Source organism: Trichosurus vulpecula, chromosome 1 (genome assembly GCF_011100635.1).
Source record: "Trichosurus vulpecula isolate mTriVul1 chromosome 1, mTriVul1.pri, whole genome shotgun sequence".
In the NCBI taxonomy this organism is placed as follows: domain Eukaryota; kingdom Metazoa; phylum Chordata; class Mammalia; order Diprotodontia; family Phalangeridae; genus Trichosurus; species Trichosurus vulpecula.
The window spans coordinates 484,769,569-484,795,638 of record NC_050573.1 but is presented as its reverse complement, the minus strand read 5'-3'; the positions used below and the strand labels follow the sequence as shown (position 1 = coordinate 484,795,638).

Below are 26,070 nucleotides of genomic sequence, written 5' to 3'. Positions count from 1 at the left end.
GCCTCTCTCCTGCTAGCTTGATTGATGGTTCTGTCCCAAGCCACTATTTTACATAAGGATAGAAATTCTCAACATCCTTACCATCTTGGTAAATTTATAATAATACAATTATAATGTAACAATACAATAATAATAATAATAAAAAAAATTGAATCTGAACAAAAGCTAGCATCCCTGTGGTCACACACACACACACACACACACACACACACACACACATACACATCAACAGCAATAGTTATGTCCCTGGATTCAGTGCTATATTTTGGTCCTTGAAAAACTTTGTGTCTCTCTACATACGCAAAGAAAAATACATATATATATATATATATATATATATATATATATATATACACACATATATACATATATATATGCATATGCACATGTGAACTATCTAATATAGATAGATATTACATATACTATGATATTTTAATGCATCAATATAATATTTAATTACATTAAAACACTACAAATATAAACATATACTTTAATGCTATAGCTGCAAAACAGTCATACACGCAGACATAGAAAAAACCTTTTTCTCAGGTGCCAGTAACTATTTTTCAGTGGCTTCTTCCAAATGCTAAAAAAAGTTGTTCCAGAAGTCTTATTTTCCTGTGTTCTGGGTAAACTGTGGAGATTAAAGGAACAGGAGCTAAACTCAGACTTTGTAAATATAGAAAATGGCTCTGTAAATATAGGATTCATACTAAATACATAGTTGTTATCTCCTATATTTACATAGTAGATCTCAAAGGCAGAAAACTTTCCCTCCAGGAAGCTATTCCATAAATTATCATGTCCTGGCACTGATTTAATATCTAATCTAGGTTTAGCGGTAAAGTTATTCCTCGTGGTTATCCTACATTGATCTGCAATATGTTGTTGTATATTTCTTTTGCTTTAGTAAGTAATTATGTTCCAGGAACCAGCCGGTAATATGCTGGGAGCTTAGTACAAGGATGGATTGAAGAAGGGAGGCTAATCAAATTAATTTGGCTGTATTAACATGACTTAATTGAGTGTTTTGAGTGAAGAAAAAGGGAAAAGAGAAAATTATCATTCAAAGTCTATCCATTAAGTGCTAGAACTAGACATTTTAGGAAGCTTAAGGATCATCGGATTGCTGACTTTTTCTTTTAACTTTCAGAATGTGTTGAAGTGATTGCGCTAATGTATTAAATGAAATTTTTGCAAATGACTAATAAAATTATGAATTTCAAAGTAGGAAGACACCTTAAAGAGTATCCAGGGTGACTTACCTCTATAACATTGATGGCAGGTAATCAAGCTTTGTTTAAATTCGTCTAATGACACCAGATTATGAAGGTCTTTATCCCATTTTTGACAACTGATTATCAGAAATATTTTACCTAATGCTTTAATTTCTTGATTTCCATTAAAACTAGTTCCTACCTATGGGCCCATGTAGAATTAGACTAGTTAATTCATGTTCCATATATTAACTCTTCGTGAAACCATCTATCATGTTCCTCTAAATGTTGTCTGTTTCCTCAACTGTTGCTAATGTGACTGTTACAAAACCATTTAGAATCCTGATGACCTTCATAAAAACTCTAATTTTCCCTAACCCACATGTCTATTTGAATAATTATGATTCAGCATTTTGTCTAACAATGTTTTCATACATTTATTATTCAATTTAGAATTATCATTAAGGAAAGATTTTAGGAAGTGTATGAAACATACAATTTTAACATAGTAGTTAACTTTAGAGCTCACAGTTTGTTCCAAGAAGATTTTTTTTCCTCCTCTTCTTCCTGTTAAAAAAAGGATGCAGTCAGAGCCCAATGATGGAGTAAAAACAAATATGCATATCTAATTATTCCATTCACATTCAAGCTGGCCACTGACAGTGTTTCTTCAAAGTCATATTTTTTACTTTGGCCCTAACTGCATGTTCTTCCCATTGTCTTTAACTCCTAACAAAGTCACTATTTAAAAAAAAATGAGGAAACAACTTCCTTAGAGGAATGGAATAATCAAAGTTGCAGATGGTTAACTAGAGCGTTGTGGACCCAGTGGATTTTTTTTAAAGGGGAGGTAAACTACTTAGAATAGATCACATAAAATTGCTTTGTCCAACACATAATCTTCTCATACAAAAATAAATAAATAAATGAAATGAAGACTACCTGCTTTACAATCCTGAATTTGTCAGAAGGAAGGCCCGCTGAGAGTACGACTAGCTGATTTTTTTTTCATTATCCCTGCAGGTTGTGTCTACCGACTTCATTTATTTTGTCTCTTATAGACTGATGGGATGTTCAAACATGTCCTGGAAGTATAAGCTCCAAATGTTTCAGCTCAGATAAATTTATATTGTTAGCATTAGAAGACTGCCACTTCACTGTTTTACTCAGGTTGAAGACAGCGCCTTAAGAGGAGATTATGTAAATTTATCTGTTCTCAACAAAATAAGAACTAGGGGCTTCTTTAGGGAATTTTTTTGTGTTATTCAAATCAACTTCACAGCTTCCCCTGAGAAAATCTTGAATCTAAATTTCAGTGTTTAGAATAGATACTATATTTTGAAATGAATGATCCCTTGTCATTTAATATTATATAATTAGGTGCTTAACATTTAAACTCTGTACAATGTTTTTTATGTAACACATGAATGAGTATTATTGATACACAAAGATAGGCTAGTAAAAATTTAACAACCAGACTATCTCCCCAAATGTATTCATGACACACTTTAAATTTAATCTGTTATTAATATTTTTATTATCAGGTTAAGTCTAAACAGTAAAAAAAATAGATCAAGCCCCAAATTATAATATTCACAGATGTCTGAGGTATAAATGCTCACAGTGGTAATTTTGCAATTGGCTCCAACTCACCCTTATTTGTTTGAAGTATGAAGGTACAAGTGTACATATAGGCCAGACCTGCTTACCTTCTCAGTAGGTAGGGGCCAAAATTAAAACAGGCTAAACTTCTTTGGGTCCCAGATAGATTTTTAGGAGCTCACTTTCCAAGTAAAGGTATAATTAATGATTAAACCATTTTACAAATAAACCATTTTTAAAAGGAAAATTTCAATTAATATCAATTAATTGCACTTATTAATTAAGATTTGTATTTATCATGAAATAGCTCCTCTTAGATTATGGAGAGACTGATAATGGTTGGTTGCCATGGGTCATGTGACAAACAGGAAAAAATGAGCAGTGACAACCCACCCACCAAGTGACTAGTGACTAGTGAAAGGTGAGTTAAGTAGGGTAGGGACAAATCACTTTACATCTTTATTTTCTTTTACATCCTCCGCATTTTTCATGGGCCATAGGTTGTGCAGGCCTGAGATAGACTGTTCTGGGCAAAAAAGAAAACATGAAATGTGTGTCTTCCAAAGCCCTAGTTGACTTGGTTATGTCTTATTTTGTCATGATAAAATAGTGGTTAAAGTAAGGAAGGTCAGCTAGAAATGAACACAGAAGCTAACAATTCAATCTGTTGCTGTACTTTGGAGACAACAGGTGTAATGAAGAATAAACCAAAAGAGAATACTTATGGAACCTGGAAGAAGATAGAAGAGGAAAACAAAGAAAAAAATTGTATCAGAAAAAGAAATTTATTTATTAGACTGCTAAGTACAGTATTAGGGAAAAAAAGACAACTATGGTGGACAAATGAATGATAATCAGAAATGGTTCTGTGTCAACTATTTTTATCTGTGTGGGCCAATCCTTCATAATCTGCAGATTGTCTATTTGCCTATAACTTGCATTTAGTTGCATGCAACAATGGCCTATTGGCCAAAGAAAATGGACTTTCCAGGATTTAAAGATCTGAACAGCAGCAGTAACAATGTTTGCTTTTCAATGGATAGCACATATGCTCCACAGCACTGAGATGTCAAGTGAACTGAAAAAAAAAGGGCTCCTAGTAAGTTGCAGAGCTCTCTTATGGGGAGTATCAGGGAGTGCATGGAAGAGAGTTACAAAGAATGGACCACCATGGCTAGACAATGATCTCTTGTTGGAAGAAGTAACTGTGCTGATGAGATCATAGATTCATTAGAGGATTTAAAGTTATATTTTGTTTTCTTGTTGTCATTAAGTAATTCAGTCATGTGCGACTCTTCATGACCCCACGGACCATAACAAGCCAGGCTCTTCTGTCTTCCACTGTTTCTCAAATTCTGTCCAAGTTCATGTTTGCTACTTCTGTGATATTATCTGTGTGGGTTGGATAATTGTGAAGACTTCACAGGGTATGTCTAATGGAGAGGTTCTGGGATTTGGCCTTGTAATTTTGGGAAGGCATGCCCTTCCCCCTCTCTCTCTCAGATATTAGAAGATAATAAACTTCCTGTGAGCTATTTGTTCTTTGCTCCAGGAAGGGTCTCTCCTTCCCCCATCCCACTTCTCCTCCTAGACTTTCAGACGCCACCTTGGCAGTTGAGTTCTGATAGGGAAAAACCTGAACGAACCGGATCAATCTTGGTCCTCTGTGTAATTTTCGTGCCTAGACTGTAAGCCCACCCACCCCCAGCCAATGGTGAGAAGGAATAGAAGTGGGTGGGAATCTTTTTCATTAAGACTATAAATTAAGGCAGGTTCCCTTTTACCTCGCCTCCTCCCTTATGGAGGTGTGCCCGAGTCTTGCAAGGTTTGTAGAATAAATTTACTTTGTTTGTCTTAAAGATGTCTCTCCTATTATTTAAAAATTCTGTCCCATACAGATTTATCCATTTCATCTTCTGCCATCCCTGTTCCTTTTGTCTTCAATCTTTCCCAACATCAAGGTCTTTTCTAACAAGTCCCATCGTCTTAATATGTGGCCCAAATAATTAAGCTTCAGCTTCAGCTGCAGCATTTTACCTTCTGGTGAGAAATTCTCAACACACTTACCATCTTGATAAATTTATAATAGTACAATTATAATGTAATAATAATATAAGAATAATAATAAATTTGAGTCTGAACAAAAGCTAACATCCCTGTGGTTACTCACACACACACACACACACACACACACACATCACACAGCCTGAATTAATTTCTTTAAGTATTGATCTCCTTGCTGTTTAAGGACTCTCAAAAGTCTTCTGCAGAACCACAATTTGAAAGTGTTGATTCTGCAGCACTTGGCTTTCCTTGTAGTCCAATTCTCACAGCCATACATCATTACTGGAAAAACTAAAGCTTTGACTAAATGGACCTTTGTTGGCAACATGATGTCTTTGCTTTTTAGGATTATGTACTTAGTATTAATATTTTTAAATTTTCATAAATCTGAAAATTTAGCTTTATTCATACTTCTTTTTTTGTATATAGTTTTTTTAGGGAGGGCAGGGAAATTGAGGTTAAGTGACTTGACCAAGGTCACACAGCTAGTAAATATGTCAAGTGTCTGAAGCCAGATTTGAACTCAGGTCCTCCTGACTCCAGGGTCGGTGCTCTACTCACTGTGCCACCTAGCTGCCCCCACACTTCTATTCTTGATGTGCTATTAAAATAGGTATTGTTCACTGTTTGCAATCTTCTAATAATGTGCATCTTACTTGCATCAACTAAACCATTTATCATCTCCATTAAAATAGAACTTCCTGCCGGTCGGTGGAGCGCCTGTTAGCACAGGCTGCGGTGTAAAAATGGCTAAGTCTAAGAACCATACCACTCACAACCAATCAAGAAAATGGCACAGAAATGGCATCAAGAAGCCTAGGTCACAGAGATACGAGTCTCTGAAAGGGGTTGACCCCAAGTTTCTAAGAAACATGCGCTTTGCCAAGAAACACAACAAGAAGGGGCTGAAGAAGATGCAGGCCAACAACGCCAAAGCCATCAAGGCCAGAGCAGAGGCCATCAAGGCCCTGAGCACCAAGGCCTCCAAGGCCAAGCTCCTCAGGCCCAAGATCCCCAAGGCCAGTGCCCGGCATGCTGGCCACAAGATGGCGAGCAAGCGTCCAGGCCCTAGGGTCGGCATCAAACGTCCAGGCTCCAGGATCACAAAGCCTGACTCTAAGATTGCCAGAACCACTGACCCCAAGGCTGCCAAGCCCACTGACCCCAAGGCCGCCAAGCCCACTGACCCCAAGGCCACCAAGTCTGCCGCCAAGGTCAGTAAGTCTGATCCCAAGGCTACCAAATCTGGCCCCAAGGCCACCAAATCTGATGCTAAGGCCTCCAAGTCTGGTCCCAAAGTAGCCAAGTCTGATTCTAAGGCCCCGAAGCCCAGTGATTCCAAGGCTGCTAAGCCTGCTGACCCCAAGGCCGCCGAGTCCAAACCCAAAGATGCTGGGGCTAAAGCTGCTAGTCCCAAGCCTTCAAAGTAGACGCTTCAGGACAGAAGGACTTATTTAAACCCTAAACCACCGTTTTTTCCTAGCCAGGGTATGATTATTCACTATTTTGTACAAATAAAGGAAATGGTGAATCATAAAAAAAAAAAAAATAGAACTTCCTTAGAAGCCTTTCTAAGTTAAGTCTACCTGTTTTCATTCATTTCTGGTAACCAAGCAATTTTCTTCAAACATGTGTAGCTAGGTCTAACTCTAACTTGGCTTTGAAGAGCTGATTATAAAAATATCATTTTTGTGGATTTTTATGAAGATTTGTACATTATAAATCAGCAATTATTAAAAATCAAGGCTTGAGTTATTATTTTGTTGATTAGCTAGATTTAAGAAAATGTTAACAACATGTATTAAGGTTAAATTTCATGTGTGCATCCATTTCTTTCTTCCAACCTCCAACTCAGTTGTTGCCAGTATACCCCAGTATTTCTCTATAAACATTGCTTGAGTACAGCAGGAAATTCAAGCAGTAGAACACTCAGGGAATTAAGTTATAACCAGACTGGAGGCCTGAAGACTGTAAGGTGATATTGGTAGTAGTAGTAGCAGGGGTAGTGGTAGTGGTAGTAGTGGTAGTGGTAGTAGTGATAGTGGTGGTAGTAGTAGTAGTAGTAGTAGCAGCAGCAGCAGTAGTAGTAGTAACTGGCATTTACATAGCACTTTAAAGTTTGCAAAGTGCTTTATATCCATTATATCAGTTGAGTGAAAATAACTTCCTTGAACTGGATAACATATATGCATATAATCATATCTTTTGGATTTATATTTCATGTGTGTTGATTTGTTTCTCCCTTAAGCCTAGGTCTGTGTCATACGCTTCAATTAGAATTTGCAGTTATGTACCTACTACAGTCTTCAGCATTTTGGGGGCTCTCAAAAAAATTACTGCTCTATTTGGGAGCTAGAGTGTTACTTGAAAAAATACTTTAGATGATAGTGTTAGGTCTCTCAAGTAGAGTTCAAATGACCATCAAATCATTTCTTAATTCATTGACAATCTGTTAATATCATTCATTATGCCATAATTAGCAGGCCTGAGACTTCATTTTGCTAAAGGGTTTTGACAGACAAGAGACTCAAAGTAAGTGGATTGCTGGCTTGTGATGTTAAGAGGCAAAAAACAACTCCTTTCGTTGGAACCAAGTTTGAAGCTTCAGAAAAACCTTAAAAAACAAGTTTGGTTCTTTTGAGGGTTGTCAATTTGCGACAGGTGTTGTTTTGCCCTTTTCTTCCAATTCACTATTTGTTGAAGGAAAGGAAAGCTGGGAAATAACCCTGGACTTCACCCAACAGTAACTCTAGGGATAGTGGAAGAAGATTAAAACTCTTCATAGAAATTTTCATTTTTTCTAGTGATATCTGACTAGGGAGATGAAACTGTGTATATGTATTTTGAATAAGCCTCATAGTAGGTTATTAGGACATTTTAAGGTAGTCTTTTCTACTTTTACGTTGGAATCTATTACAATGGAAGGAAGAAGAACCTACGAGATATATTCAAGAGTGCCTTCATACAAATTCCGCTTCTGACACTCACTAGTTGTATAACAATGGTCCAGTCACATTACTTCTCATGTGCCCAGGAAACTCGCTAAGACCAGATGTTATAAAAGAGTTGCTAGTCTGCACTGGTGGAGGGAGTTTCCAAATAGAGAGTTTCTAAAACTGATGGAATTATAGATATACCAAATATATACCAAAAAAACATCATTGTGTCTGTATAAGACAAATGGAAAAAAAACATCTTTTATGTATAAATTAAATTTATTCATATTCGAGTGTTAACTACAGAGTAAGAGAGTGGAAAATCTTTGACATGAGGAAAATATATTTCAACCAACATTGTTAGAAACATTACTACAGATTTCTTTTAGCTATATAGTAGCTCAGAAAGAGTTGAAATACTCAATTTGCAAATTTAAAGCAAGTTATAAATCTGGGAAGAAGCTTGGCCTAGTGAATAGGAGAGTAGGCCTCAGAACTGAGAACACTTTTGGTTAAGACCTACTTCTGATATTGGTATGTCAGCTTAGAGAGTTCAATTAACCTCATCTTTGCCCCAGGAAGCACACTATGACTTTAAGTTGTACCTAATCTAATTTGGTAGAGTGTGGTTCTTCATTGCAAGTTACTTAGTTCTAGAAAATCACAGGTCCAGTCAACAATGAATAAGTAAGTCTGACAGGTAAAAGCAGCTTATTTTTCTTCAACTCTACAATCTTTGCTCAATATAATCTCTCACCAAAAATACAGCTTGCATTTTATACTTACATAAGATTGTTTACCTTCTAGAAATTCCTCATTTAAATTGCTAAAGAGTACTGGGGTTCCTAAGGGTCTCTAGGACACTAGCTCACATGACTAGAAAATTCTCGAAGTTATTTAATATAAATTTTATCTTCGTAAGTGTCATTCTGTTGTTTTGCTGCTGCTCTAAAGCAATTTAAATGGCTGTTTATTGAGTATAGATTTTCTTTCATGAATATTTAAATTAGAGACAAAAAGGAAAACTTGGACTCAAAAGATTGACTTTTTCATCTTTGTGCCAGTGAAGGACTTAACCATGAATTGCGATTAGAATAAGTTGATAGGGCCTTGCCCTAGAGTGTTGACAACTGGAAGGCATGTTTCTTTTCTGATTAATCTTCTAAATTCATGACTATGTGCATCCTGGTCTTCTAATGTACCAATTCCACATGACACACTCCTAATGATATCATCTTCCTTCAGGTTTCTGCCTTCTACTAACACCTTCTTCCACCTCTGCTCTTTCTATAGACTTATTGCTTCTCAACCATGCTGTGGGAGTTAGGGCCAGTCTCTACCTTGCACATAGATTGTTTGTCTATATTTGCTTGCATGTTATTGCCGCCATTAGTTTCTAAGCTCCTTGAGAATAGGGACTATCTTTTGCCTCTTTTCGTAATTGCCAGTACTTAGCACAGAGCCTGGCACAGAAGGTACTTAATATTTATTTATTGATTCTTTGATATAATTATAATTTTCAATTTTATCTTTTGTAATTTCCTCTATTATTTGTTTGATTAGAAATATATTACACCTTCTCATGGCTATAAAAGATCAATGATCTTTTTGTTCGTCTTCTAATTCTTTATAGTATGGATTTTTAATATTAATATCATGTATCCATTTGATATTATTGTGGGAAAAGGCATGGAATATTTATTGAAAGCCTAATTTTGTCCAGGCTGCTTTCAAGTTTCCCAATTTTTTTAATCAAATAGGGAATTCCTCCTGCGATCGTTTATGTTTTAGAGTTTACTCCAACTTTAGGTTATTGAGTCAAATTGTTTCTGGTTTTCATCTGGATAATCTGTTCAATTAATCTACACATCTATCACTTCAAAAATAACATTTTTTTTAGTATCGTGTATATATCCATACATATACACCTACACATATACACACATATATGAACAGAGAGAGAGTGATGTATATATAATACATATGTATATATGTGCATATCCACATATAATCTATACATATACATGCATAATCAGAGTGTTATTTCCTCTTCGTTCCTACCTTTTTCATGATTCTCATTCTATTTAAAATATTTTTTTCTTCAAATAATTTTGTTATTATTTCATTGAGCAGTATATGTATCCTTTTGAGAGTTTGCTTTAAATTGTAAATTACCTTTGGTAATATTAACGTTTTCCTTATATTGGTATGGTCTACACATGAGCACTTTTTAATGGAATAGATGTTTATCTTTTTTCTTAGATGATTCCCAAATATTTTATATATTTTGTAGTTATTTTGATTGAATAAAAAATACTTGTTGAGGACCTACTATGTGCAAAGTACTTTTCCAAATGCCAAGGGTACAAATAGAAAAGTAAGACAGTCTCTACTCTCAAGGAGCTCATGTGCAAATTTTATGGTTACTCTATGGAAGTATTATTTTTTTGTGTGTATATAATTTGTAGCCTGCAACTTTTCTGAACCTGTTGTTGCAAACATTATTTTTGCTTATTCCCTGGGATTTTCTAAGTAAACCCATCATTCCTTTTTTATTCTTTCTTTTTTTCTTATTATTATTGCTATGATTTCTAGAAGTTTACCAGTAATAATGAGAACAGAGGAAATCCTTGCTTTTCTCCTGCATTTATTGGGAAACTTAATGTATCCACAATACATGTGATGCTTACTTTCTATTTTGGATAAATGCTTTTTATAATACTAAAAACATCCCTGATTTGTAGTTTTTGAAGGCACAGTTCTAATATCAGTGCTTTTATATATACTTTTATAATACTAAAAGCATCCCTGATTTGTAGTTTTTGAAGGCACAGTTCTAATATCAGTGCTTTCTTAATTCAGGTTTGATGTTCAGACCAAATGAGACACTACTGACTGTTTCAATAATCTGGCTAGCAGCTGTTGTGGGGGTGAAAGACCAACACAAGCCCAACAACAAGCATGCTGCCAAAGCCCAGGTTCTTTTGATCTGCTTCACTAAGGAAAGCAATGTTGAGGGGTTAACAAGCTTACTTTAATTTGACATACAAATACCATTCACTTAGTTCAGGGGAAAAAGCCAGCACTCTGAGCTTCAGAGCAAAATACAAACAAATTACAAACATCGACAGACAGACCAAATACAATTCATGGTTACCAACATCTAAGTTCAGTCCGGGAGCTCATAAAAAGGGCTGGCCCAGAGTCATGAGCACCACCACTGCTGTGGGTAAGAGCTCTGAAAAAGAAAAAGCCAACCCCTGGCTTTATATCTTTTCCAGGGTCAAAGGTGAGTCACACATGCGACTCACCCATGTGACCTAAAATCATCACAAAGAGGCAACTTAAACCCACGTGGTCTAAAAGCCTCTGATGTCCCAAACATGTCACTCAAACTCATGTGTCAACTAGGCCCTCCCCTGAGGCAAGGAGGTCACCAAGGATTCTCAATCTAATCAAGGAAGCAAAGGCCCAACTCTTCAAGGGTATTTGGTTGAACTGAGTGCTAAGAACCCATTTTGTTTACCAACACAGTGACTCACTGAACATTTAACAAAGAGGTTTGTTGCTGTTCATTCCTGTCTGATTCTTTTTGATATCATTTGTTTTTTGTATGTTTGTTTGTTTTTGGCAAAGATACTGAAGTGATTTGTCATTTCCTTCCCTAGCTCATTTTATAGATGAGAAAATGAGGCAAATGAGGTGAAAAGGCTTGCCCAGGACTAGTAAGTGTCTGGGCTGGATTTGAACCCAAGTCTTTCTGACTCCAGACCCAGCACTCTATCTACTGTGCCACCTCACTGCCTTAAAATGGCAAAGATATGTTAAAAGAATTTATGGAAACAGTACGATAGCATTTAACTTTTCTGGACACAGCCTCTCTCATTTCCATCTTGAAACTTTCGAATGAGTCATAGCAACTAGACTAGAGTGATCTTAGACACCCACCAAGCTTGGAGCCCATGTGTCTTCAGCTTTTTATTGCCTTTGGCTAGAAAATTGTGTTAGAAGAGCTGGAACCAACCAGTTTTGGTAGGGGGAGGAAACTTCACCAGTGATGCCTCTAGGGAAGTAAGGGCTAAAGAAAGTTATGTGGAGATTGTATGTGGAGAAAAAGCTATTTCAAGCAAAGGGGAGCTGCTAAGGAACTGCTGTCCAACCACAGTGATTTCTTGTAGAATAAATGATTATTGTATTTTCTTAAAATCTCTGTCTTCATATATTGAGGTAATCAAGTGATTCTGTATGTTTTTGCCTAGATGAAATTATTTTGTTTTTTCCTGATTTTTTTTTGTGTTAAACCATCCTTGTCTTGCTGGCATAAATATAACTTTGTCACAATCCTGGATTTCTTGGATGAATTTATATAGTCTGATCAAATTTAATTTAAAAAATTAATCCATATTCCATAATGATAATAATCTATAGTTCTTTGCTTTGTTCTTCCATGGTTTAAGTATTAAGATTATATTTGCCTCATAAAAGGAGACTTTCTTCCTCAAATGGAGTCAAGTTAACAAGTATTTATTAATCACTGCCAATGTGTGAGATATGGTGATAAGAGCTCAGGATACAAAGAAAGGATGGAAAAGCCCCTGATCTCAAATAGCTCATTGTTTAATGAGGAAAACAATATGCAATCAACTGTGCATGCGCACATGGAATAAAATTAAAGGGAAGATACTAAGATTGATGAAAATTAACTAATTAATGAGGATTGGATAAAGTTTGTTGTAGGAGGTGCGACTCTAGCTGAGATTTGGATGAAGCCAGGGAAGCTACTAGACAGAGGTGAGGAAACAGAAAGTTCCAGGCATGAGGCACAGCCAGTGAAAAATGCCCAGAGTTAGGAATTGAAGGGAACATCATGAAGGCTAGTGTCACTTGATTAAAAAAATATATACTGATGCTGGAAGTGGAAGGGAAGATATAAGAAGATTGGAAAGTAGGAAGGGGGTAGGTAATGAAGGATTCAAAAAGAGGATTTTATATTTGATCCTGGACATAACAAGAATCCTTTCAAGTTGATTGAAGAGGAAGATGACAATCACATTCAAAATTTAAGAGGATGAATCTGACATCTAAGTGGAGGATGGAATGAAGAGGGGAGTGACTTGAGTCAGTGACACCAAGCAGTAGGCTACAGCAATAGTCCAGATGTGAGGCCTACATCAGGTATGTGACATTTCAGCGTAAAAAAGAGGACATATATGTTGTTTTTTGTCTTTTGTTTTTGAAGAGGACTAATGATATCATGGGATATATACAAGAGATGTGATCAAGATAGAAATGACAGAATTTATCGACTGTTTGGATTTTGGGTAGGATTATAGAAGGTGAGGAGGTGAGGGTGATATCTTCGTTAATAGAAGGATTGTAGTACCCTTGACAATAATAGGAAAGTTATAAAGAGGAATGGGTTTAGGGAGAAAGATAATGAATTAAACTTTAGACATGTTGAGTTTAAGATGTCTGCAAGAAGACTTCATAACAACCTGGAAAAACCTACACGACATAATGCTGAGTGAGCGGAGCAGAGCCAGGAGAACGTTGTGCACAGCCACAGATATGTGGATTCCGTGAGGACCAACCCTGACATACTGCGCTTCTCTCAGCAACCTAAAGGGGCAAGGACAACTCCAGGGGACTCACGATGGAGAATGCTATCTTCATTCTGAGAAAGAACTGCGAAGTTTGAATACAGACTGAGGCACACTACATGCTCGCCTTTTCTGCTTCTCTTTTGTTTTTGGTTTTGGGGTTTTGTTTTTTTTTTTTGTTTTTTGTTTTTTTGGTTCTGTTTCTTCTTTCTCATGATTCATTCCATTGGTCAAAATTCTTCTCCACGACTTGACTAGAGCATAAATTAATTCAATGCGAACTTATACATGACAGTTATATGAGACTTCATGCCGTCTTGGGGAGGGAGGGGGGAGGGAGGGGAGAAAAACTGGAACTCAAAACTATGTAGAACCGTGTGTGGTAAACTAAAAATAAATAAAGGAAAAAAAAAAGATGTCTGTAAGACATTTAGTTTAAGATGTTCAATAGGTTGGAGTTGGACAAATAGACTTGACAATCAGTTACATAGAAATGGTAGCTAAATCCATAGTAGTTATGAGATCACTAAGTGAAATGATAGCGGGAAAAGAGAAGGGGCTACAGGAAAGAGACTTAGTGGACTTTATGGTTAGCTGCTATAACCAAGATGTAGATCAGCAAAGGAGACTGAAAAGTAGTGGCCAGACAGATAGGGAGACAACAAGCAGAGAGCCGTGTTAGGAAAATTTAAGAAGAAAATATCAAGGAGAAGAAAATGATATTGTCAGCAGCTGCAAAATGGTCAAGAAAGATGAGAATTGAGAAAAGTCCATTAGATTAATGGTTAACTGGAGAAGGTGGTTTCAGTGGAATTGTCAGATCAGAATGTAGGCTGCAGAGAGTTAGGAAGAGACTGAGATGAAAGAAAGTGAGAAGCATGGATTGTTAACTGCCTTCTTAATGAGTTTAGAATGAAAGAGAAAAGAAATATAACAATAGCTAGAGAGTACTGAAGGATCAAGTGAGTTTTGGTGAGGGTGGGTAGATATGAGTACATTTGTGGGCAGTAGAGGAGTAACGAGTGGACATGGAGAGATTGAAGATTATTGAGAAAGTGGTAATAACAGATGGGGCATTCTGATGGAGATGATGGCATGTGACAGGATTGCTTATGCGTATCGAGGAGTTTGCCTTGGCAAGAAAGAGGAGGCAGAGGGCACTCATTTTGTGTGAAATAAGGGTGAAGGTGTGTGTGTGTGTGTGTGTGTGCGCGCGCACGTAAGTGAAAAGCATAGTAGAAAGGAGAGACGAGAAAGAAGGGGGAAGAGAGAATCTTGCCAATGTCAGTGAATAAGATCAATTTTTTTTTCAGTGAAAAAAAAACACAGGAAATGTTTTGAGTTGAGGGCTTTTTCAGGAGTGGGATCCATGGTAGAATTCAGGAGGGATGAAAAAGTTTGCTAAAGTTCATCCAGTGAGTAGGATAGTGAATTGGTTAAGGAACTATAAAATATTGTCTCGGCGTTTAAGCTTCCTTCAATTTGGAAATTCTTTGATGCCATACAATTTTTAACTTTTCATCAAATAAATTTTGTGATCACTTTTTCTAGTTTTATAAAGTAACAACTTGGCATTCTCATTGATATTACACGAGGTCTGTAGACAAATTCAGGAAGTATTCTGATTTTATTATTTTGTGATGACCTAATCATGAACATTTTACAACTCCCAGTTATTTAGGTCTTTATTTTTGTACAATTGCTTTTTAGTTATTTTATGTAAGTATCCTGTATGTTTAGGTGCATTAATTCCAATATATTTTATGCATTTTTAAATTATTTGGGATGAATTTTTTTCCTTATAAAATATCTTCCTTTTGTTTGTTTATAATACACAGGGTACTTTGCAAAAGTACTTACGGATTTAATTTTTACATATTACTAGTTTACTGAAGCAATTAATCATCTCAATTAATTTCTTCACTGACTCTCCAGGGTTTCTAAATAAGGCAAATCATCTGCACTAGGGATGATTTTTGCCTACTCTTGGCAAATATTAATTTCTTTTCCTTATCTTTCTTCTATAGTTAGAAGTTTAAGTACTATGTCAAATAATGATAGAAAAATAAGCATACCTATTTATTCATGAACTTATTGAGAATTCTTCTAACATTTCTCAATAACAACGTGAGACTAAGGTATAAATAATTTGTCCCTCATATCATACACATATCATACATCAGATCATTTTGGCCTTTCCATGCCTATGCTTTTAAGATTTTTTTTTCCTAACATGATGCAATGCTGCATTTTATCATATATTGCTTTTCCCTAGGGATCAAAAAGTTACTTTTAAAAACATTTGTACTCCCAATGTAGCACAATGCTTAGCACCCATAAGTGCTTCATAAATGGTTTTTGATTCAATCATAATTTATTGTCCATATGATTAATTATGTTAATTATTTTCCTAAAATATAATCATCCCATAGCTCCAGTAAAAATCCAACTTGGTTATAATAAATCTTTTATTTCATATATAATTCAAATTTATTTGCTAATATTTTTATTAAATATTTACATCAATGTTCATTTGTGCTTTTTGTTGTTTAGTAATTTTTCAGTCATGTCTGACTTCATGACATCTTTTTTTTGCACAGATATCGAAGTGGTTTACCATTTCCTTCTCGAGCTCATTTTACAGATGAGGAAACTGAGGCAAACATAGTTAAGAGACTTGCTGTCTTAACAAGTCTCTTGACTTGTCACACAGCTAGTAAGTGTCTGAGGACAGATTTGGAAAATGAGTCTTCCTGACATCAGACCCAGCACTCTATCCACTGAGTCTTCCTGACTTCAGACCCAGCACTCTATCCGTTGAGCCACCTAGCTGCCCTCATTCACACTAATGATGTATAATATTATCTCTCTTCTATTCTTTTTGGTTTGGATATCAGAACCATATTTGATTCATATTATTGAGTATAATTTATGATGTATAGGAAAATCACAGATTCAGACCTCAAAGGAGGGAAAGTCATTAATTGTATTTTTTTGAATGTTAGATTGAATTCACCTGTAAATCTATCTGAAACATGTAATTTTTATTGATTTCTCTTTCTTAAGTTGTTGAAAATTACCATTTATTGCTTTTTCAAATTTTACATTGTTGATATTAGCTTTCTTAAATTCTCAGTTTCATTGGCATAACAGAGAATTTTGTTAAATAATTCATAGTTAAATGTTCTATTCTTTTTAGAATTCACCATGTTAATTTTTTTTTAGTAATTTCATGTTTTCTTTCTTTTTATCAAAATAAGTTATGTGCATGGTTTTTGAGAAATGTAGTTCCTTTTTTATCTAATAACCTTTTTATTTTCAATTACTTTGTTATCTTTTGATTTGAAAAATCTCTTAATTTCTGTTGATTTTGAGGTCAATTTTTTTATTTACTAGTTATTTTTCATCAACTTCAATTTATTTATTGTCTTTTTTCTATTTAATTACTGTATACTTTCAAAGATGTAAATTTTCATATGAAGTCAGCTTCTATCTTATATATTTTAGTATGTGGTCTCATATTTATCATTTTTGGTAAAGTAAATACTTCTTGTTCCTTTCAGCTACTCTTTGGCCTACTCATTATTTTGAGTCTGGTTATTTAGTTTCACTTTATGCTTGTATTGTTTTTATAATTTTTCTTTCCTTGATTGTTATTTTGTTGCATTTTTTCTAAATAAGATATGGTTAATATTTCTGCCTTTATGAACTGGTCTATAATTTTCTTATGCCATAGCATGTGATTAATTTTGTGATGGCATTGCATAATTAGAAACATATTTTAATATTTATATTTAAGATTCACTTGAGGACTAACATATTTTTCCCATAAAAGTCTTTTCAGGACTATAATTTCCTCTCTTTTTTTCTTTTGGATTTAACTAGATCTGAAAGAGAAATATAAAATTACCAATAATTATTTTTGCCATTAATATCTCCTTTTTTATAATTTGCTTAACTTTTTTGACTTGTAGGTCACATGAACAACAAGATGGTGGACTAGAAATTTTTTTTTCTGATCCCAACAAAATCTCAAACAACTTGAAAAAAAAGAAATTTTGTACCAAAGATACAACAACTTTAGCTGTGTTGATGGTCTAGTACAGTCTGAATCTGAAAGAAGAAAAAAAAAAAAACATGAACTGATGCTTATCGATGTTGGACTCACTCTGTATCCCTCCCTCACATCCTAAGCTAAATGAGCAGACCAAAGGGCATGATACAGGCTTATAACAAAATCTACTCCAGATTTGTCCACTTACTACCTTGCTCCAGTGCCATGGAGGCCCAGGCTCCAGGCTGCAGAAATTGCCAGTTGTCCATAGCCCTTCAGGAGCAAAAACCACCTGGTAGACACAGTCCTGTATCACCAGAGCTGCAAAGCTCTACACTTTTAAACTCAGGAAGACAAATCTGTAAATCTAGCACAGTCTGGAGCCTGGGCAGACAATCCTGTAGCAACATCATTGCAAAGCTCCAAACTGACAGTGTCTATCCAAAGAACTAAAGAAGAGAGCAGGACAGAACACCAAGATAGGCCACTCTGTGTGTGTGGTGGGGTGGGGGTGGGGGTTGGGGGTGTGTGGGTGGTGATGGTATGCTACACTCCACCAAGCCTAAGGGAAAGAGCACAGCATCCAGATGACCACACAAAATCAGCTTGGTCAGAGATCTAGCCTGATGTGACAGGAAGCTGAAATGCTTTAAGAGGCAATCCCCAAGGAAACCAGAACCAGAGAGAAAGGAGTCAGAAAGTTAGTGATAAGGAAGGTAATGAGGAAAAAAGACTGAAATTATCAAGGACTTAATGAGAAAGAAACTCAAAGACCTTGAATAGAAAATATAAAAATCAACAGAAAAAAACAGTAATAGCAGAAGGAAATATGGCCTCAAGACCTCTAAATGACTTAAGGCATGTAGGAATACATATTGCCAATCAAAGGAAAATGACTAACACTTGATGAATCAGAGAACCCTCTGGAATTTAAGGAGAACATGAAACTATAACACAATGTTCTTGAGTGATTCAAAGGATAAATGAAAACTATGAAATTATAGTATATGGTCTGAAAAAAGAGGAAAAACATGGGAAGGAGAATCTGTGATAAATTTCACTGAAGAAAAAAAAATGGAGAATGGGAAAATCAGGATGTAGATAAACAGAAGTGAAGGACAATCTAGAAAAAAAAAGAAAAATGAAAAGCAATAACAAAAAGAAAATATATTCACTATGTGAACAAAACCCATTGCTCTTGAAGACAAGATACATAGAGACAATCTAAGGAACATTATTTCCCAGAAGAACATGAAAGGATAAAAATTTATTATTATAATTAAATAAATTGATAGAAGAGAACTGCCAAGAGCCCCTGAATCCAGAAAATTAAAGCCCAATCAAAAGAATTCACAAATTTCCTCCAGAAGAAAAACCTAATGTTTCAACCTCCAAGACACATAGTGATTAAATTTAGCAATTCAATTCAGAAATAACAAGTTCTGCAAACAATTAGGAGAGAGACTTTGAAAGACAAAAGAAAGGACATTCAAAAAACGCAAGACTATTCTACAACCTCTAGAAAAAGGAGGAGGGAATGGAAAAATGTGTTCTGAAGAGCAGTGGAGCTCAGGTTGAAGCCCATGGTGCCTTATACTTTAAAACTGAGCTTAATAATAAGTGAAAAAAATGTATGTCCAATAATAAGAACTTGAAACAGTTTAGAAAGAAAGGGATAACTGAAGAGATTGCTGCTCAAGCATCACAAACCACAAAAATACAAGAATGAATAAAGACAACAAACAAGTATGACAACAGCAATAGAATGACAACAGAGAGACAGTAGGAAACTTCTTTCTAAATGTGTACAGTGAAAGAAAGAATAATAGTAGAAATCTGGTAGAGGTAGCAGTGAAAAGTTGAACACAGAGCATTATGGACAAAACTACATTATAACATGGAAGGATAAATTAAAAGAGGGAGGGGATAGTGAGGGTATGGAGAAGTGTGTGATATGCCAGGTTCATATCAAGCTAATAGTGATATGAATAAAAAGGAGTGGAAGCATTGAAAAGGATAAAAAGAAGGAGACCTCATTTTGGTGGTGGGAGTAGGATCTATTAAGGGAGATGGGGACCTTACACTGTGCATGTCCTGGAGGGTTTGGTGCTTGAAAAATCTATTTGTTCTACATTGGGGGAAGGGAGTTAGGATCCCTGCAGTCAACCAGTACCTGGGAGAATGGGAGAACGTGGACCCAGGGAAGACATTTTAAGACAAGTATGGGAATAGGGTAACCAAGAGAGATCTAGGTCAATTGTGGACTGTTCAATCAGGGATGTGGTGAGGGAAGAACCTTACCACGGGAGAGTGTTCTCTCTGACACCTGCAACAATTGACATTGGGAGTGAAACACAAGGAAAAAGGGGAACATATTGGATAAGTTCTACAAAGTAGTGACAGAAAATACTGAGAGTAGAGAGCCTAGAATGGCTTCTTGGAATCTTCAATTGCATGAGAAATATAGAGAAAAGAGAAATTAGATAATTATAGGGGTCTTGAAACAGAAAATGGGGTTCTAGAGCAGATAGAAAGAGAGGATGGATCATGAAGAGAGTGAAAGAAATCTGTTTTTGAAAGGGAAGCAAAAATAAAATAAAAAAAATCCCCTGATTTACAGGATTAGTTGAAGATGAAAAGTGGGATGGGGAATCTACTTGCCAAACTGAGAGGAAAAAAGAAAAGGGGAAGGTTTTTAACCAAATAAAGCAGGAGAGAAAAGAAATTAATAAATAAATCCCCAAAGGGAAAGGAATAAGAAACAAAAAGAGTAGATGGGGTGACATTTCCACAATCCAGCTAGCAGCTTCTGTGGGGGTGTAAGATCCACCCACAGCCAGCACTCAGAAAGCTGCCAACAGCACAGGTTCTTTTGATCTGCTTAACTAAGGAAAGCAAGGTGAAGGGGTTGACAAGCTTACTTTAATTCAGAATACAAATATCATTCACTTACTTCAGAGGAAGAGACCAGCACCCTGAACTTCAGAGCAAATTACAAACAAATTACAAATATCAACAGACAGACCAAATACAGATTCATAGTTACCAACATCTAGGTTCAGCCCAGGAGCTCAGAACAAGGGCTGGCCCAGAGTCACTAGCGCCACTCCTGCTGTAGGTAAGGGAGCTCCAAAGAACAGACAGCCAACCCCTGGTTTTTATATCTTTTTCAGCGTCAGGAGTGAGTCACACATGCGCCTCACCCACATGACCTAGAATCATCACAAAGAGGTGAACTTAAACCCACGTGGTCTAAAAGCCTCTGCTCTCCCAGACATGTAAACTAGGCCCTCCCTGGAGTTAGCCCCACCTTGGGCCCCACCTTAGTTGCCAATCCACACCCACTAAGGATTTACACCTAATAGAGGTTTGGGCCTGGGGCTTAGCACCTAGTAAGGCTCAATGAATTACTCAAGGGGAACAAAAGCCAAACTATTCAAGGGCACTTGTTGAACTAAGTGCTAAGGAGCCCATTTTTGCTTACGAACACAGGTGAGTAGAAGAGAAGCAGTGGGAACAGAGCCACTCGAAAAAAGGATTCAAGTAAAGTAGCTGAGGGAACATAATACTATGTTTGTTTAGCATAAGAGAAGAAAAATAACTTTCAAAAAAGCATTGTTAGCAACAAATGGGGGAGATATAAACCTAATTTTTAAAACTTTAAATGTGAATGGATTAAAAAATGAATAAAATGGAAAAGAGTGATAGATTTGCTAAGGAAAGAACACTGCAATCTCTAGCTTATATGAAAAAAACATTAAAAAAAATCAGTCATGCACAAAATAAAAATGAGGGATGCAAAACATTTATTATGATCTATAAAAACAGGATTTGTAATCATACTATCTGACAAAGCAAAAGCAAACTTTTTTTAATGGGATACTTATGGAAACTATATGTATATAATATATATATGCATATGTATATACATATACACGTGTGTATATGGGAGAGAGAGCATGAGAGAGCAAGAGGGAGAGAAAGAGAGAGAGACAGAGACAGAGACAGATTCAGAGAGAGAGAGAGAGAGAGAGGGAGAGAGAGAGAGACAGAGAGAGAGAGGGAGGGAGGGAGGGAGGGAAGGAAAAACCATACGCAAATATATATTGTCGTTAAGAAACTTATAAGTTTGAAATGCCTTAGCATCCCAATTCTTAAAGGAAACACTATCTGAGCTTGAAGACAACATAATAACATAATAATACAACTGGAGACTTCAATATATCTCTGTGTGTTTTGAATAAGTGGAATAGAAATAAAATGGAAAATATATCTTAACAAATTGCTGGAAAAAATAGAGCTGAAAAATATACTATCTTCTAAGTGGGACAATAAAATAATACAGATATTTTCAGCACCACATCAAAGTTTTACAAAAACTGAGGTACTGGGCCACCAAGATATTGTCAAAAAAATCAATTTTATAGATCATAACTCTATAAAAATAGAAATTGGTTCAAAGACCACAAAAAACAATACAGACCCAAATGGAGACTTACCAATGAAATATTAAATAGTGGGTCAAAGAACAAATCATAGAAACAATAATGATGACCATGAAACAGCATGCCAAAATTTCTGGGATGAAACTGTAGTAGTCCTCAGGGAAAAAAAATCACATCCTTATGAACATACATTAATAGGTCAGAAAAAGAGGATTAATGAACTAAATATACATTTTTTTAAAAAATGAGAAAACCAACAAATAAGCATAAAATAAGCATAAAAGATATTAAAAATTAGAGGGGAAATAGATAATTTGGGAAAAAAACCTCATAGAAATAAATAAAACTAAGAGCTTGTTCTTCAAAGTCACAAAATTGATAAACCCTTAACTAATCTGATTAAAAAGAGAACAGAAAACCAAATCAAAATAGGATGCTATGCCATTTGTAGGACGTGTATTTAACAATTATATTGTTTCATTATCTAAGGTTCCTTGATGCATAATATGGTTTTACTGATTGCCACTCTTTTTTTATCTATTTTTTAAATTTTTTGATTTCTTTTTAATTTAATTTATTTATTTAACATATTTAGTTTTCAGCATTGGTTTTCACAAGAGTTTGAATTACAAATTTTCTCCCCATTCCTACCCTCCCCCCACCCACTCTAAGATGGCGTATATTCTGGTTGCCCTGTTCCCCAATCAGCCCTCCCTTCTATTACCCCACTCCCCTCCCATCCCCTTTTCCCTTCCTTTTTTGTAGGGCAAGATAAATTTCTACTCCCCATTGCCTGTGTATCTTATTTTCTAGTTGCATGCAAAAAACCTTTTTTTTTTTGTTTTTGAACATCTGTTTTTAAAAACTTTGAGTTCCAAATTCTCCCCCCTCCTCCCTTCCCACCTACCCTCCCCAAGCAGTCAAGCAATTCAACATAGGCCACATGTGTATCATTATGTATAACCCTTCCACAATACTCATGTTGTGAAAGACTAACTATATTTTGCTCCTTCCCAACCCATCCCCCTTTATTGAATTTTCTCCCTTGACCCTGTCCCCTTTTGAAAGTGTTTGTTTTTGATTACCTCCACCCCATCTGCCCTCCCCTCCATCATCCTCCCCTTTTTTTATCTTCTTCTCTCTTCTTTCCTGTGGGGTAAGATACCCAATTGGGTATTCCCTCCTCAGGCCAAATCTAATGAGAGCAAGATTCACTCATCCCCCCCTCACCTGCCCTCTCTCCTCCTCCCACAGAACTGCTTCCTCTTGCCACCTTTATGCGAGATAATCCACCCCATTTTATCTCTCCTTATCTCCCTCTCTCAATATGTTCCTCTCTCATCCCTTAATTTCATTTTATTTCTTTTAGATATCTTCCCTTCATCTTCAACTTACCCTGTGTCCACTCTCTCTCTCTCTCTGTATATATATATATATATATATATATATATATATATATATATTCATACACACACACATAGATATATGCATACATACACATTCACTTATATATATATATATGTATATACATAAACCTATATACATATATGCATATTCCCTTCAGCTACCCTAATACTGAGGTCTCATGAATCAAACACATCATCTTTCCATGTAGGAATGTAAACAAAACAGTTCAACTTTAGTAAGTCCCTTGCAATTTCTTTTTCTTGTTCTTTTTCTTGATTACCTTTTCATGCTTCTCTTGATTCTTGTGTTTGAAAGTCACATTTTCTATTCAGCTCTGGTCTTTTCACTGGGAAAGCTTGAAAGTCCTCTATTTTATTGAAAATCTATATTTTGCCTTGGAGCATGATACTCAGTTTTGCTGGGTAGGTGATTCTAGGTTTTAGTCCTAGCTCCATTGACCTCCGGAATATTGTATTCCAAGCCCTTCGATCTCTTAATGTAGAAGCTGCCAGATCTTGGATTATTCCGATTGGTTTCCACAATACTCGAATTCTGGCTGCTTGCAGTATTTTCTCCTTGATCTGGGAGCTCTGGAATTTGGTGACAATATTCCTAGGAGATTTCTTTTTGGGATCTATTTGAGGAGGTGATCGATGGATTCTTTCAATTTCTATTTTGCCCTGTGGCTCTAGAATATCAGGGCAGTTCTCCTTGATTATTTCTTGAAAGATGATATCTAGGCTCTTTTTTTATCATGGCTTTCAGGTAGTCCAATAATTTTTAAATTATCTCTCCTGGATCTATTTTCCAGGTCAGTGGCTTTTCCAATGAGATATTTCACATTGTCTTCCATTTGTTCATTCCTTTGGTTCTGTTTTATAATATCTTGATTTCTCATCAAGTCACTAGCTTCCACTTGCTCCAATCTAATTTTTAAGGTAGTATTTTCTTCAGTGGTCCGTTGGACCTCCTTTTCCATTTGGCTAATTCTGCCTTTCAAGGCATTCTTCTCTTCATCGGCTTTTTGGAGCTCTTTTGCCATTTGAGTTAGTCTATTTTTTAAGGTGTTGTTTTCTTCACTATATTTTTCAGTATTTTTGGGGGTCTCCTTTAGCAAGTCATTGACCTGTTTTTCATGGTTTTCTCGCATCCTTCTCATTTCTCTTCCCAATTTTTCCTCTACTTCTCTAACTTGCTTTTCCAAATCCTTTTTGAGCTCTTCCATGGCCTGGGACCAGTTCATGTTTTTCTTGGAGGCTTTTGGTGTAGGCTCTTGCACTTTGTTGACTTCTTTAGGCTGTATGTTTTGGTCTTCTTTGTCACCAAAAAAGGATTCCAAAGTCTGAGACTGAATCTGGGTGCATTTTCACTGCCTGGCCATATTCCCAACCAACTAACTTGACCCTTGAGTTTTTCAGCAGGGTATGACTGCTTGCAGACTAAAGAGCTCTATGTTCCACATTTGGGGGGGATGTGCCAGCTCTGCCACACCAGCACTGCTCCTTCCCCAAGATCCCTCAACCCGGACTGGGCTTAAATCTTCAGCCGTCTGTGCACTCCTGCTCTGATTGGCCACTTAATTCCTCCCACTAGGTGGGCCTGGGGTGGGAAGCAACAACAGGTGTAGCTGCCCCTCCTCCGCTGCCCCCGGGGCTGGAAGCCGAACCTTGAATGCCTTCCACTCCTACAGCTTTTCCCACTAACCTTCTCTGCTCTCTTTGGTGTTTGTGTGTTGAGAGGTCTGGTAACTGCGGCGGCTCACTGATTCAGGGCGCTAGGGCCCGCTCCGCCCGGCTCCTCGTCTGGTTGGTCCGTGCCGCTCAGGCTGGGCTCTTCTAGGCTCCACTCCAGCTCCCAGCTCTCAGCTCCGTGTGGGATAGACCTCACCCAGAGACCATCCAGGCTGTCCTGAACTGGAGCGCTTCTTCCCTCTGCTGTTTTGTGGGTTCTGAAGTTCTAGAATTGGTTTAGAGCCATTTTTTATAGGTTTTTTGGAGGGACTCAGCAGGGAGGTCACACCAGTTCCTGCTTTCCAGCTGCCATCTTGGCTCCGCCCTCCCACCAATTGCCACTCTTGATAATATTTTACCTTATTGCCTTATCCAAAATTATGATAACAGTTTCAGAAATTTTTGGAGTTACAAACAAAAAAATATATAGTGTTTTACCCTCCCAGATACTGTAGGTTCCTTTAAAAGTTTTCTTTCATGTAACAAGTTATTAAGGTTTGTTTCATAAAACATTCTTCCATTTTTTTCTTCTTTTGTCGGCCAGTTTGACCCCCTCACATTACAGATTATGATTATTAACTCTGTAGTTTCCTTCAAGATAATGCCTATCAATGAATTTTTCCATTAATGTTCTCTCCTTGTTCTTGTAATGTTCCTCAGTCCATTACTTCAAAGGGGGAATCTTTGTTTCCTCTTTATCATTCCTCATAGGAGTGTGCTTCTGGATTCCCCCCACTTTCACCTCATTTCACTCTATCTTTTATTGTTTTTCTTTTGTCTGTTTAGTTCCATTCCAATAAATATTCAAGTCTTCAATTAATTAATTCCTTCCCTTTTCTGTGTATTTTTGTTTAAGTCCTCTTTTTGAAGGTTGTTTCTAAATGTTCTGTCTTTTGTTAGGGGAAAAAAATTAAAACACAGCTATATTATAATTTTTATTTTGTATCCAAAACTTTGGATAGAATCTTTTCAACACTTATATTACAAAGATTCTGCCACAGAAACGACATTGATT

At 36.3% G+C, this 26,070-nt stretch overlaps 1 protein-coding gene across 1 annotated transcript; it reads left to right on the top strand.

Annotated features, from left to right (window-relative positions):
* Positions 1 to 5,602: 5,602 nt before the first annotated feature.
* Positions 5,603 to 6,422, top strand: LOC118829267 (60S ribosomal protein L29-like). The gene has a single exon (XM_036736271.1). It carries the CDS (start codon positions 5,630 to 5,632, stop codon positions 6,311 to 6,313), a length of 684 nt encoding a protein of 227 aa, XP_036592166.1. The 5' UTR covers positions 5,603 to 5,629; the 3' UTR covers positions 6,314 to 6,422.
* The last annotated feature ends 19,648 nt before the right edge of the window (positions 6,423 to 26,070 follow it).

What these genes read in the sequence shown, in the direction of transcription:
- LOC118829267 (XM_036736271.1), top strand. Translation starts at nt 5,630, where the DNA reads ATGGCTAAGTCTAAGAACCATACCACTCACAACCAATCAAGAAAATGG.